The sequence below is a fragment of the Electrophorus electricus genome, chromosome 13 (genome assembly GCF_041902795.1).
Source record: "Electrophorus electricus isolate QZ-2024a chromosome 13, ASM4190279v1, whole genome shotgun sequence".
Classification (NCBI taxonomy): domain Eukaryota; kingdom Metazoa; phylum Chordata; class Actinopteri; order Gymnotiformes; family Gymnotidae; genus Electrophorus; species Electrophorus electricus.
In genome coordinates this window covers 11,290,001-11,305,000 of record NC_137509.1, presented here as the reverse complement: position 1 = coordinate 11,305,000, position 15,000 = coordinate 11,290,001, and the positions used below count along the sequence as shown (strand labels likewise).

Sequence of the window (15,000 nt, the reverse complement as noted above, 5' to 3'; positions counted from 1 at the left end):
TCAACGGCTGTCATTATCTAAGTTCGTTAACCTGTTAATAATGACAGGCTTTCGTTTATAAGTGTTAGTAAATACCACCTTTTGAATTTTTGAATGTTTACTAGTGGCTCCTCAAGTGTCCGAACCACGGGGAACGTTTCAGTGCTTTTTTTTGCCAGCCATTGAATGCTGAAGCCGTAGCCACTCAGTGCTGGTCAGTTGCTCAGAGAGCATTAAGCTTTGATCCCTGTCCTCTAAGACCCTCTACTGGCTCCTTAAACATCTACCAGGCTCTATTCATAACCTTTAGCTTGTCATTAACAGTGTAAGAATAGCATGTTGTGAGATTTATATTACCAGGTCCACTTTGTGCCAATTTATTTACAAATTAAATCCTTACTAATTTATCAAATGAATAAAACTGTAGTATTTATTAAGGAGTATAAAATAATTAAATGCTTACTATTAGTTAATAAATTATTAAGTAATGAATATGTAATTGTTTATTAGGGCCTGTTATTATAAAATATTGCCCCCTTAGCTCCAAAAAAAACTTGATTTTGGTTGTTTTGGTTTTCTTTGTGCTATATGAAAACATATTTGTGTAATATCAGCAGCCTCCCTGAAGTGTTGGCCTCATGCTTGTAATGACTGCCACCACAACAGCAGTACGCGACACCAGGGAAGTGTGGTCCAAAACGACCTAACCCTAAATGCCGCTACGCTAGAGCACGAGGAACGCAGAGTAGCAACTGCTGGCGTTTCCGTATGGAGACATAGCCACGCCGAGCCTGAATCACTTCAGCTTGCTGTGCTAACCTTCCGTCGGTTGAATGCTCCGAGTGCCGTGACGGCCTTCTCTCGGATTGTATGTGAAACAGATGAAACCCTTGCGCTGCACACACTGCCCCGGTTGTGCCGTACCTCACCCCATGGCCCGAGCTCTGTGACCATCTCTTCCTCCTCCCCTGTACGCTGCTCCCTTAGTGGCTGCCCAAGGAGGAGCTGTACGCACCTCCGCTGATGATCAAGGTGATTGATAATCGACAGTTTGGCAGGAAGCCAGTGGTGGGCCAGTGCACCATCCACTCACTGGAGGAGTTCCGGTGCATTCCGGAGAGCCAGCAAGGAGAGTCCCTGGATGAACAGCCCGGTGAGGACTCCCAGGGGATTAGTGGGCCAATGGAAACCACAGCCACTGTGGGACATTTCTAACAATAATAATATGAGCTTCTTTTATTTTGTTCTTCTTTACAGAAGAGATTGCTGTCACGCCGAGAGATGATGTCCTGATCGACATCGATGACAAGGAGCCTCTCATTCCTGGACAGGTAGGACTTTCACCCTTGTGTCTGCTATCTAGTGTGGCTACGACATCAGAGTCTTGCTAAAGCACAAATGACTCAAGGAATAATCTGTGATTGTGGGGACCACCTAGAGGGACCGTCCTTGGAGGTCCTACGACATGTAACTGGAAATTCTGTGATTCCTTAGCTCAGGTTGGCATTGTACAGAAGAAAAACACATAAGTGCTGGAACAACCTTTTCAAAAGTGTGACAAAATAATTTATAGATTCTTTAGAGTTCTTTTGGCTGATGGTCGGAGGGTCACATATCTAGGGTTTCTCTGAGTTACTGGCGGACAAATACTCTAAATGAGGGTGGTATGGTCCTATGAGAACTTCCATACACGGTACATTAATGCCCAGTTCAAACCCCTAAACGCAGGGCCTTCTGGGGGAATGATGGAACCTTTGCATCATCACTGACTTCAGCATGGGAAGCGTACCCTGCCTATAAAGTGGAGCTCAATTCTAAACACTGGCCACTCCTTTGTTCTGATCTGGCTCCATGAAAAGGGTGGAACGGCATCAGTGACGGGAGATAATTCTTGTTTAGAATTAGAATTTGAATCGGGTATATACACCATATGTGATCAATGCTTTGATGGGTCACCTTGTCTGAATATTATATGAGTCTGGTTCAAATTGCAGAGGAAGATGTGAGTTTTGGGACATACCGATGGTTGTGACGATCAGTGCTGTTTTAGTCAACCAGTGAAGTACAGGAATGGTTGGGGGCAGTATGAGAAAATAAATACTCATCAAGAAATGCTGTTTATGACCCATATCCATACTGACAAAGCTAACAAGAAAAAGACATAGACCAATTTAGACCATCTGAAAAGGGCCCAGCCATCAACAAAGTCTCCTTTCAGGGATTATCAATTCCTTGCCTTGACTACAGACTACAAATAACCCACTCTCCCTAAAACAAATAAATAAATAAATAAAAAATAAATAAAAATAACATCATAAAAAAAAAAAAAGGATCAAGAACTATGAAAATTGAAAAATTGTTTCCATGTCTCAACTTTGACCTTTCAGCTTTTTATTTGTTTATTTGCTGGAAGAAACAAACAAAAACAGAGCAACGGAATTGGGTTTGCATGGCTGAGCTCACTCTCTTGGCAATATATCACAGTCATAGGGTGAGCGTATTTACATGAATCACCTTTCTGCCCTGGCTGCTTGTGCCCCATGTGGGTGTCAAGCTCGCCGGTGTCCGCTGAGGGGCTCACTCTGCTCCTCTTCAGCAGCCCACACCCACTGTCCTTTTGGCCCCTGCGTTTCAACTTGTCTATTGATCCAGGCCGGAGATCGGGGTCTAATTTGTTGTGGTCTAACACGTAATCTTGAACTCATCCATCCGCTGTGGAATGTTGAGCCTAGAGTCTCTTGCAGCTCAGAGTGGCACAATGGAAATGGATCTTTACTTGCATTCTGGAACCCAGAAGCCACTCATTTTAATTACCCTCGAAATTCCCCGAAATAATATAGTTGCAATTATTTAACATATCTGATCGCTCTACGTTCTGGTAATATTTCCCACAATCATTAGTTACATCGGTTGCGGTTGAGCTGGAGTCGGCTGAATGCTACGAAGGACGACCGCGCGTTTTCCTAAACGTGCAATAAACGCCCCTTCCAGCCCTCATCCTGATCTCAGCTGGCTGGCAACCACAGCGCAACCGGTTTTATTTAGAACTCCGCATTCATATGACGGGAACATTTTTCTCTTATTTGTTTTCTGGCTTGCCTTGTCAAAGGACTGCCATCAAATGGCTTGTTCGGGTCAGAACAAATATAAGAGGGACCACAACCGCAGCCATCCATGTGAAAATGTTCTGGGAGCAAGAGGAGCCCAGGGGGTGGGGTGGGGCTGGTATGCTCCCCGGGATACGTTTACTGCCGCTTTTTTGGATGGAATGCGCGTTTCTGTGCCTTGTGGGTGTACGCCTGCCTTTGGCACTGCATGCTTTTCATGTGCTCAGTTCGATGGGGTGCACGCTCGCGTGCGGCCATGTGTGCAGTCACATAGTGTCTCCACAGTCCCTGGTTTTGCCTGCTTCGTGCACACGCGAGACTTTTCGCTCGCAGCGGCAGGAGCAGAAGCTACTGTTTGGAGCCTCTTCTGGTCTCTGGCTGGGCTTGTCTCAGGGGGAGCTCTGGGGCTTTAGGGCAGCCTCACAGTACAGACCCTCCGTTCTGGGCTCCCACAGCCTGCGCTTCGCCAAACCTATTTTAGAGAAGTTGAACTTGTTCACTTGCTCAACCTTTTTTTTTTTTTTCCACTGGACAAACAGTTTTAGATTGATAACTCATAATAGGACCTGGCCTGAACCTTTGCGAATGCCACATGATCTAAAAAGCATGATTAGGGCCAATGCTTTGTATATAACCAATTTGGATATACAAAACTATACCAGGCAAACAGCAGTACAGAAAAACGAAAGCACTTGGTGCTCTGAGTTATTTCCACATCTTTGAATTCCTTGTGTTTTCTGCTCTGGGGGCAGATGGCTGGACTACACTCCCCAGTGCGTTAAAGGAAACTTGAGCCTCATCATCTCCCCAAAGACTCCACTTTGGCTCCTGCTAGAACCCCAAACTGGGATCTTGTATTCTGCTGAAAAAAAACAACAACAAAAAAAACAATTTTGGTAAAGAGGACCATGTTTGTCACTTAGTCCGGGTTTCAGTGAGGCCAAGAACAACATCTTGCGGGGAAAGTCGACACGACTTTGGTGGCTTTATAGATTTGCCATGGTCCTGACCGGGATAAAAGAACATAACTTCAGATTCCGGGTGCTAAAAGCGGATGCCCACATAGAGGAGCTTTGAGGAGGTTTCTCAGATGGGACTTGGGGAAGCCTACCGGACATTCTTCTGGGCTTTGGTTTTACCACACACCGCTCCTTGGCAGATTTGCCTGGAGGGTTTTTATGTGGGGAAAGGCACACGTGCTATGATGCATTAAAAGGTGATGCAGCATGCTTTAACTTCTTGCTACATTCCGAGTCCGCCTTAACACAACTGCCCCAGTGTTAGCGGACAACTGTAAACAAATGGGCCTGGTACTAATTAGCTGATCCTCCGGGGTGCCCCGTGTGAAGCTGACTTTGTTATTGTATAAATAATGCCTTGGCGTTACGCTGCAGAAGGCGCTGCATGGGTTCAGTCCTCCCTCTGATGTGGCGAGTCGTCGTCGTAGGCAACTGCGCCCCCTCCCCCAACCCTGCCTGCTCACCACAGGAGCCACAGGAGACCTCCTTCGCCTCTCACATCCTGCCCCTACCCTCCACCACTGTGCCCCTTCGCCCCCTCCCTCGGGGTTGACCCTAGGGGAGAGAGCGCACTTGCTGACAGACCTTCCACAACCGGGTCCCACTCGAAACCAGCCATCCAAATCGAGGTGGAGAAGGAGCTTGGCTTCCATGACTGTTTGATTAGCCTGTGACATTTTGTTGATCTGGGATCTTTGCGCACTGTAAGGACTTGGCTCGTCTTCGCGTGACCTAAATAGTCGTCGCTTGGAGGGAAAACAGAAGAGTAGGCGTGAACTATGACGTATGTGGACATTCGCCTCTTTAGCTCGTTCTTGTCATCTGTCACGTACCACACGACTTCCATATAACTTTTGCTTTATTAGAGTAACTTCATTTCACGTGCTTTCTGGACATTCTGCGGTGCCGCAGACATTGAGACAACTTTGGGCAAAAGTATACAGTTGTAAAACTATTCTCCCATAATTATTGCCCACGCCCTCGGTCTCTCAGTGAGAAGTGATTATGATAATTGTTTGGGATAAGTGCTAAAGCAAGTGTTTCTGGCAGGGACATTAGCTTGCTAGACATATCATATAGCCTAATTGATTTGGCCCTGGTTATGTTTGGTTGGTGTTTAGTGGCAACCTGGCATGTATATATCTGCCAGGATAATCTCATTACCATGACTTAACCATAAAAATTAAATTACCCCTCAGAGTTCCTTTAACTGCTACAAATGCTGACATTTGGCATACTCTGTCATTAAGATACCCAGATCAGGTTAGCAGGATCTATAGAGTCCATGATTCTTCTGTGAGGACTGCTTATATGCAGTGATGAAATTACTTTTAAAATTGAATGACTCTGTAGCTTCAGTTTTACAGTTGGAGCGTTTTATTGCATACACCGCATCCCAAAGGAAACACTACTGTTTTTGTCATTTGCCCTGAATGTTTTTCCTATATATTTTCATCACTCCCTTGCATGTACGCTCATCAGGATTTCATTATTTTCCCATTGTTTATCTCAGAAGATGAACTTCATGGGTTGTTAATTTATGACTGGGCTTGGCACCTCTGCACAAACCTACTCCCAAGGACAACAATCGTTTGATTTAGTGTTAAAGGGTACTATAGTGCAGTATCTGCATATGTGCATGTATTGTGTCTGTCTCTAATTAGCTTTAGCGCTCGCATTGTAGCATTAGCTATTCTCACTGTTTCGCTGTCCCCTCTATATTCTGGAGTTATTACATTCCTAAACCCTGTTGCGGGAAAACAGCGGTTATTCTTCATCAAGAAATCATGTTTCATGGGTCCAGCATTCACAATAATAAATACATTTTGCTTGAAAGCACAAGCTTGTCAGAGCTCAGAATGCTCGAGGATACCATCTGTGCCTCATCCCCAGTTTCTCTGAGCCTTCATCTGTAAGCCATACAGGACACCATCATATTGCTCTTAGACTGCACATCCACCCGTGCTAATGCATTGTCAGTTTATGGTACTGTTCTCGGTTATATCAAAATGATTTTGAAAATATCCATATCACTTAATGTGCTGTTCTTAGGCAAAAGTTTTAGTTTGACATGTCTGCTTTCACAATTCAAGGGTTACTCGTGTTTCATATAAATAGCTGGAGGGTGATTAAATTTTCAGCAGATAGCTTTACGCTGGCCATAAATGGCACCTTCTGCTGGAGTCCTTTCAGGAGCAAATCGTTCTATAAACAGGGATTGTTTTGAACATTTTGGATCTACTTCGTTTAACCTTTGAACCCTGTTTGTCTCCTCGAGGTTCCTAGGACCTGCTAACAGCTATGCCTCTGCTTTGTAGCTGACAGATGGCACCAGTTCTGCTATTATTAACATCTCACCTTCGTGCTCAAGCCTCCATGTACGTATGTAGTGATCTGACTCGGCGTGTCCTGCAGCTACCCTGCTGCTCTCTCGCCGGCTGTATTTCAGCATCTTCCTTCTTTCAAGCACCTGCTGCTTGATTATGTGTTAGACCAAGAGCTGACGTGTTCAAGAGAGCACTTGGCAGATTTGGCTGCCATTTTACAAAGAAAGACTTTTGATGTTCTTTGGTGATACTGAAGATGCTGAATTGCTGTTGGTATATCCCCTGCGTGCTCCTGCATGTGTGCATGCTCCAAGTATGGTGGCCGCATGTCTGTGGTGCATGTTGAAGTGACTTCACTCATGACAAGGATTTTTGGAAAGTAACGTTAGCTGGTTGAACAACATCACTCTTTTAAGGTACAGTAATCCCTGGAACCTTAGCTAGTCTTCAACATATTACCTAGAGTAAAGTGTGCATTGTAGAAAATTAACAACAAACTGGAATAAAATTGAAAAAGCTAAAAAATTCCTGCTGCATCCCATGATGTTTCATTCCAGCTCATAATGGGGAAGAGTTATATAATCCTTTGGTGCCAGTGAATTAATTTTTTGAAAAAAGTATGAAAAAAGGAACATTTTCACAATTTATACTGCTTCAGGGTAGCTGCAGCTATACAGTTAAATTTAGTAAAATAAAATAAATGTTACTCATTAAAAAAAAAGACTGCTGACTCCCTCAGGCATAATTTGTACTAGTCAGGTTAAAAAAAAGTACAGTAATTTAAAAGATCAGAATTAATGTTTGAACTCTTTCCAGAAGTATATCCTGCAATAGGCATGTGTGTGTGTGTGTGTGTGTGTGTGTGTGTGTGTGAGAGAGAGAGAGAGAGAGAGAGAGAGAGAGAGAGAGAGAGAGAATTAGGTATTAGTCCTCTTCACAATTGGCTAATTAAACACATAATTAAACACATGTGACTGAGGGAGAGACAGACGGACAGACAGACAGACAGACAGACAGAGTCCTATTCAAACTACCTCATCCCACTAAAACCACTGTGAAACCTGTGAATTACTGACTTGCTCATACAGTCGTAGCTTTGCAGTATAGCAGGGTAGCAACAATCATCTGAACTCACATCTCTGACATCCCTAGTAGCAAAGATCCACCATTTTTTTTGTCAGTTTAAAAAGTTTCACTTGCACTGATAATGCTAATTTGGATTTGAATCTGTCTTTGAGCTCATAATGGCTTCTTTTTATGCCTACATTGGCTGCAGAGAAATATGGAGAACTTTTGCTCTCTTTGATGAAACACAGAGATGGATAATGTTTGGTGTTAAGGCAGAAAATGTCCAACTGATTTCAACACTGGATGCATTTCGTCTCATTTTTGGCTGCAGGAATTTTGGTGCATACAAAGAGGCATGTGAGTGTGAGTGGTTGTGGGTATTTGACTACAGCAGATTAGGACGTGCATATGCGCTGCTGAGTAGGTCCGGTCCTACCTGCTCAGAACTGGTCCGTCTGTGCGCTCGTGCGACTTGGCCTCCGCAGCATTACAGGTTCCCTGCTAGCTCTCATGTTTCCGAGCCAGGCCTGCCCCACTCTGTGTTGGCTCCTTTGGTACGAATGCATGTTTATGTGACACTCCAAATGTAGCACTCGCTGTCTCCCCAAGCCAAGACTCGGAGGTTTCTCTTTCTACAAACAAAGATATTTATTTTATTAGGAAATATTCGAACCAGATGATCAAAAAACCCAAATTTTCTCTCTCACTAAAGCCAAAGTAAATAGGGCTTTTATAAGATTCTCGGTGTGTATCGACTCGAAGCCAAATGTCAGAAACAGATGAAGGGGCAGGATAGTGGTACATTCAGTCAGTTTTCCACTAATGAAAGTTTGGAGATGTAGACATTACACGAGCCTGGAAATGCTGCCTGGAGAGAGTTGCCCATCTATAGCAGCTTGCCTGCTGGGAGCCTTGTGCTTGCCCGTTCCACACACGTAATCCTGTAACAGCCCTTACAGACAGAGATGTAAGGGAACGAGAAGATAGTGTGTACATGACCTGTTTCCCAGGAGGAAAACGTCTGAGCTGTGCCATCGTTACGTAGCGGTTACATACCTGGTACTCAAACACAGTGAACCGAGCAGGTCAGCAGCCTCGCCTTGTGGAATGCGCCCGCCTTCATGTCATGGCTAGCGAGATGACTTGATAGGTTGGGGCGTTAATGCAACTCTTTGAAATGACCAAACAGGCCTATCTATGCACGGTCAGCACTGTCACATATGACGCTTTTATGTGCTTTTCGTGACTTCCAGACTTGCTGCAATAAAGTATTCAGTCACTGATGCATGTGTTTGGGGTGAACTGCAGTGTGCCATTAACGTGATGAGTCAAAAAATGCTCACGCTAATGCAGACCAACAAACATGGTGATGGTTGTAACATGACCGTTTTTGACTGATGTGGCCGATCACAGTCCCGGTTCTTCAGCTCGAGCGCCAGCTGGCCTCGCGGCGACTCGCTGCTTTACAAGGACTGTCAAACTCGGAGGCCCGTCTCACCATGATGCAGTCATTACGGAACATTACGGAATCATTACGGACCGTGGAACGCTGCTGACCTAGCACACACCAAGCTTCCAGACATTCCAAAGGGCAAAAGGCATTTTGACGATTTTTTTCCATTTTTTTCGCCTTTTATGGTTGACATCCAAAACAACTTCAGAAGGTTGAGGGCAAAAAAAAAAAAAAAAAAAAGACCAACATTGTGGTTGCCCGGAAAATGGAATACTGGTTCATGGCTGAATTCTCTGCAGACAGCGCAACTGTGCTAAAGGTCATTTAAAGGATCCCCTTGGTTTTAGTGAAAAGCGTTCCTAGTTTTGGGTTAAGGTGCTTCAAGATCAGATGGCTCAACTCAACAAGATTAATCCCTTTATCATATCACCATGTATTATAGGGTTGTAACATGGGCTTGTCCTAACCAGCTAAGCACATGTATTTCACAGTCATGAATATGTAATCCTTCTGGATAAGAGGCACTGGACTTCAGATTCGACCTGTACAAGAGTCCTAACTAATTTAAGCACCGTCGCAAATTCCTGAGGTCAAATGATGTCTGTTACTGTGAGGCCTGTCAGTCAAGATGTCTTGTACGCCTCGCCTGCACATTCAAAACAAGCTTTACATTAAAAGTGTGTAGGTTTGCCTTAAATCCAATTACTCTAGAAGTGCGGGCGGCCTCCCTTTTATTATCCTTCGTCTACCCGAACTGGGCCGAAGTTCACCCGATCTTTCCGTTTTGTTCAGGCGCAAAGCCGGCTGTGTAAACGCCCTCCGGTAATTCGGAATTAGGGAGCGGAGAAAGCTGCCAGGCGCGAATGAACTCTCGTGAGTTCAGCATAAATGGAGTCTCAGAGGATCGGAGAAGCGCCATGCTTCCCCCTTGCTGTTCCTGTCGCTGCTGATGGCCGTTATGCTGGGTGCCTCTTTCGGGTCCCCTACCTGTTCTGCCCACCTCCCTGACGCTCTACTTTCAGGTCGAGAGTGAAGGCTTATGGCCGTACGGGGTCAGCAGGCGGGTTGCGGGGGTCTCCGCAACCTGGACCCACCTGTGCCTGCACTTCTGACGATGGCACACATACATGCCATTACTCATTTCAGCACTGTCTCTGCTGAAGGTCAAAGACAATTAGGTAATGGGTCGAGTAAACCTCTGCTGGACGATGACTCGCTTGTCCGTTTGATGTCTGACTGGGCCTTCGGTTCTTGTTTAGATCCAAAGTGTCTCTGGTGAGGGGTGTTGTCTCGCACTGAAAAACACCTCTTTGTCTTTTGTTTGGTGGGTAATATGGCGTTGGCCCGGACGAGAAGTGCACGTCCCTTGCCGCTCCTCCAGAGCTGCCCGCCAAATAAACTCCCCCGGAGCTGCCAGCGGCTCCACGCCTCGCGCCGAGCCAACTGGGAGTCAGCAGTCGCGGTTAAAGCGGGCCGTGCGTAAGGGGAATCGGCGTGCTGGCTGTTTCGGGGACGTGCGCTCCCATCGCGGAAATGCGTGCCGAAACGTCCGGCCTGTCACCTGTGAGGGATTTCTCGTTGACTCTAACAATGTGCAGTGGAAAGAACGGAAAGACTTTGGAAGAGACTCGTTCCAGTGGTCATTTCTCCGTTTCTCCGGCATGCGAGCGCACGGTTCTTTGCGGCACCACTGTTTAATTGCTCTCCTTTCCCTCTCTAACTTCACTGACGTCTTTCCACTTGCTGGGCGCAGATGAGACAGTGGGTGAGTAGGACCTGTCTCAGCAACGCAGCTCCAGTCTATTGAGCATAAAAGCGGTAATACTTAAAACAATCTGCGACTCATTAGGGTGTGTCGGTGGACAAGAACGATGTGATTAATTCCCACGTGCCATTGCTTTCCTGCCCCTGTTCTTCCACCAGGAGGACGACTTCATGGACTGGTGGAGCAAGTTCTACGCCTCCACAGGTGAGAGGCGGATGTGTGGGAGCTACCTGGAGAAAGGTCTGGACACCCTGGAGGTAAAGTGCGCGACGCCATGCACGCCTCACTCACGCTTACTGGGGGCTTCGTTGGTAGGTCATCTAAGAGAGAAGTCTAGTGAAAGAAGCATTAGAGGAAAGGGAGCGCAATGTTACCAAACCCCGCTAACAGGTTACTGAACTCAAGTCACACCAAAGCTGTATTATGTTTGTAGCGGCGGTATTGCAGGGCCAAGCAAAACCCAGCGAAGTGCGTGAAAATTGCAGTGGAAATGCGTCTAATGGCGGTGGGCCTGTGGAGACGTAGCTGGGTCCCAGGGATGAGCCTTTTAAAACAGTCCAGGGCGTGCACCCTCACGCGCTGGATGCTAAGCCAGCTCCTGTGTGGCCTGTGGGGCCAGCTCCTGTGACACAGGCCTGTTGTCCGCATTTTCCTTCAGCACATCCAATCGCTTATGAACAATTTCTTGCTACCTTTGAACGTCCTCGTAACTGAGAGTTCCTGATCCATGTACGTTTACGGAGCATCCGAGGTCATTCCGCTGTGCAGTTGAGATGTTAGACTTGCAGTTAATGTCCCAGACACTAAAGGACAGCTACTCTGGAAGTACTGGCAGTAGACACAATAATGTGTGTTATATGCAGTCGCCGAACGACGAGCGTGAGGTTTTCCAGGTTTTCAGCAGCTGAAATCTGTGCGTACGCGCCCTCTGCGCGTGTGTGTGTGTGTCCGCAGGTGTACGACAGAGAGCTGGAGAGGGTTGAAGGCTTTGAGCAGCTGTCCGACTTCTGCCAGACGTTCCGGCTCTACCGCGGACGAGCGCAGGACGAGGGCGACGACCCTTCCGTCGTCGGGGAGTTCAAGGTGGACCTTCCGAGGCCCCGGGGGGGCCGCGACCCTGCACCCTGTCGCACGAACGCTGCGTCCTGCGCTTTCATCCCTCACAGTTAAAACAGAAGGCGCGCATAAGCGGGCCAGATGAGAGAGAAGGGGAGGTGGGAGGGTTGTGCTTATTAGCACCGCCTGTGCAGCGGTACGAGGGCCCTTTGGATCAGGCCTTTGCGTTCCTGCTGGCCGCACGCTCTCGTCTTTGAGTTTGAAGTCTCCGTCTGCTCTTTGTCAAATCCTGCCTTGGGATTATTATTCCATTCAGGGTTCTAGCGCCGGGTCCGTATAACGCACCGCTCTCGACAAAAAGGTTTCGTTTCGGGGGGGACAGCAGCGGACGAGGCTAACGCCGGGACAGGGTCGCCGAGCCGGGCGTGTAACGGTTCCTCCCCGTAGGTCCGACGGAGCTGGTTCTGACGCTTCATGTCTTGTCCCCAGGGCATGTTCAGGATCTACCCGTTACCCAGCGAGCCCTCGGGGCCTCTTCCCCCTCGCCAGTTCTGCCAGCTCCCCTCTAACGGCACAGAGGAGTGCCTGGTTCGCCTCTACGTCGTCCAGGCTCACGGGCTACAGCCCAAAGACGCCAATGGCAAGGTGGGTCCCAACCAGCATCTCCCGGACACGAGCTCTTGACCCGTCTGCTTCGCCCGGGCCGGCACGTCTTATTTTACTCGACAGGAACTCTGCATTTTGAAACAAGCTTCAAACGTGCTTATAAGCCCTGGGCATGACGTGGCCGGTCCTGGTACGGTCCGGTCAGTGTCAGGCCTGCCATGCTGTGTTTCTCAGGGGCCTAGTTTCCCCGGTCTTATCGTCTTGGCGATACGGATCACGTGTCCTTCTGTTGCCCTCTGCCGGCCCTGTCCGCCGTTAGGCGCCATCGCACAAGGATGACGTCCTGTCATTACCTACTCGGGCCGGAGACACGGAACGTCTCTGTAGTCATAAGGGACTGATGCTGATTGCACAGTGCTAGTGGGACAGGGCTCGAAGCTAGAGAGGATTTTCTCCATTATGTGTGTGTGTGTGTGTGTGTGTGTGTGTTTTGTTCTTTCCACAGTGTGACCCCTATGTCAAGATCACGCTAGGAAAGAAATCCATAAGTGACCATGACAACTACATACCCTGCACCTTAAATCCCGTTTTTGGAAAGTCAGTGGTTTTCTTTTACACTCTCTCTCTCTCTCTCCTCTCCCCCTCTCCCATTTTTCCCGACTACTTTAGCAGAAGTGTTCGCGTATAGCACTGGCACTTCTGGTTGAATGAAAAACTACTGGTTGCCAGCAGGGGTCACTATACTCTTAGCAATGACCACATCACTGTAACGTGTCAGATGCTGGACCTTGATAAGTCACACATGGAGGTGATACACAGATAACAGCACCCCAGAGTGACATTCTTAGTAAGAACCTAAAGTGATGTTTGAATTAATTAATGAATGGAGGCATTACACATTACACCCGTTTAGTGAGTCCGAGAGCTCAGTGTGTTGTGCGTGTCAGGGAGAGTGTGTCTTGTACGGAGACATAAGGCGATGTGAAAGTGGGTTTGTGAGCCAGCGGGTGTCTCTTCACCCAGGATGTTCGAGCTGACGTGTTGCCTTCCCCTGGAGAAGGACCTGAAGATCGCCCTGTACGATTACGACATGCTCTCCAAGGATGAGAAGATCGGCGAGACCGTCATCGACCTGGAGAACCGCTTCCTGTCACGTTACGGTGCACGATGTGGCCTGCCCAAGTCCTACTGTGTGTAAGCAGAGCAGAGTGTACAGAAACGTACACATATACACACACACACACACACACACACACACACACACACACACTCTTCTCTGTCTAGCTGCCCTAGCCCTACTGTGTGCAAGGATAGCAACGTGTACGGATGCACACGCACTTCACTGTTGCACTGTGCAAGTGCCCTCTGAGCAAAACATCTCAGGAGCAGTGTTTCCCTAAGCGCCTTAACTGAAGTGACATTTGTGCTCTAGGTAGCCTACTCCTGCCCACCGACATCTACAGAGTTAATGAAAGCTTATAAAAGCTGCAGCGCTGTATTTCCTGTACGTGGACTCGATCGAGGCTCTCCCTGGCATGTCTCTCTAGGTCTGGCGTGAACCAGTGGAGAGACCAGCTGAAACCCAGCCAGCTGCTCCAGCGTGTGTGTCGCAGCAGAAACTACAAGCTGCCGGTGTACAGGCAGGACAGAGTGCACTTCAGGGGCTGCACGTACACTGCTGCAGACCTGGGTCAGTCACGCGCACACACACACACCATACACACACACAAACGCACCATACACACACCGTACACGCACCCTGGGCCTCTCCCCACCCCCACCCCCCCTGGGTGAAGATGGAGGTCTTTTCTTTGGAGCCGCCGTGCGCGTTAGTCACGAGCAACAGCTTATGAAAGCATCAGCCCAGCGCCGTTACGTCTACGCCTTCCGCCGCGGGAAAAAAAAAAAGGGCTCGCCGGGCGCGAGATCGGCCGCGACTGTGTGAAAACACCGGCGGGGGAAAAAGAATAACTGCACACGTCTGGACGCACGCCATCCATCATATCTGTGCGTGTGGGGGATCGCAGGGGAGACACCGGGGTTAGGCAGAAGGACCCGGGGCGGAAAGAGTGAGTTTCCTCGGCGTGAAGCAAAACGCGGCGCGATGCTGGAGAGGCCGGCGTTCCCGCCACGGCCCTGGAGACGGGCCGGGCCCGGCCAGCGAGCAGCGCTATCTTGAGCATAGCGTTTCCGCGGATTTACGGCGTTCCGCTGTGACTTCCACCTCTCCTCCGCCGTATATCCTGCCTCGTTATTCCCCCTTATCCAAGCTCTGAGCTACAAATTAATACCCTCCCTCCCCCCCCCTCCCCAAAAAAGCGCGCAAAGATTTTTCCCACCTTTTTTTCTCTGCTAGCGAGGCAGAGCTCACAGTGCCTGGGGGAAGATGAACAGCTTTTGGCAGCCATCTTTCCAAGGTCAGCTCCAGATTTACAGTGGCTAGAGTGTGAGTCTCAGGCAGCCAAGGTCAACACTGTGGTGGGGCCGTCCACCCCCAGCTCCTGGGCTTCAGCACGGAGGAACGTCACCACGTTTTGACCCCCCCCCCCCCCGTATCCGCGGCAACCCACGCATCAGAGCAATCATCAGGTAGCCATTTTTCCAGGCCCCTTTCTTCCTC

General features: G+C 48.2%; 1 protein-coding gene across 10 annotated transcripts in view; it reads left to right on the top strand.

Moving 5' to 3' along the window:
- dysf (dysferlin, limb girdle muscular dystrophy 2B (autosomal recessive)) overlaps positions 1 to 15,000 on the top strand; it is a 59,455-nt gene that overhangs the window by 38,535 nt on the left and 5,920 nt on the right. For 5 of the 10 annotated variants that reach the window (XM_081694609.1, XM_081694607.1, XM_081694608.1 and 2 more), the window contains 9 exons: positions 967 to 1,132; positions 1,237 to 1,310; positions 6,424 to 6,483; positions 10,877 to 10,975; positions 11,673 to 11,801; positions 12,264 to 12,419; positions 12,886 to 12,977; positions 13,404 to 13,574; positions 13,928 to 14,070. In XM_081694609.1, the coding sequence (XP_081550735.1) occupies positions 967 to 1,132; positions 1,237 to 1,310; positions 6,424 to 6,483; positions 10,877 to 10,975; positions 11,673 to 11,801; positions 12,264 to 12,419; positions 12,886 to 12,977; positions 13,404 to 13,574; positions 13,928 to 14,070 (1,090 nt within the window). Of the gene's footprint in view, positions 1 to 966; positions 1,133 to 1,236; positions 1,311 to 6,423; positions 6,484 to 10,876; positions 10,976 to 11,672; positions 11,802 to 12,263; positions 12,420 to 12,885; positions 12,978 to 13,403; positions 13,575 to 13,927; positions 14,071 to 15,000 lie in introns of those variants that run through there. The other 5 variants (XM_035519685.2, XM_035519682.2, XM_035519684.2 and 2 more) reach the window with 2 other exon arrangements.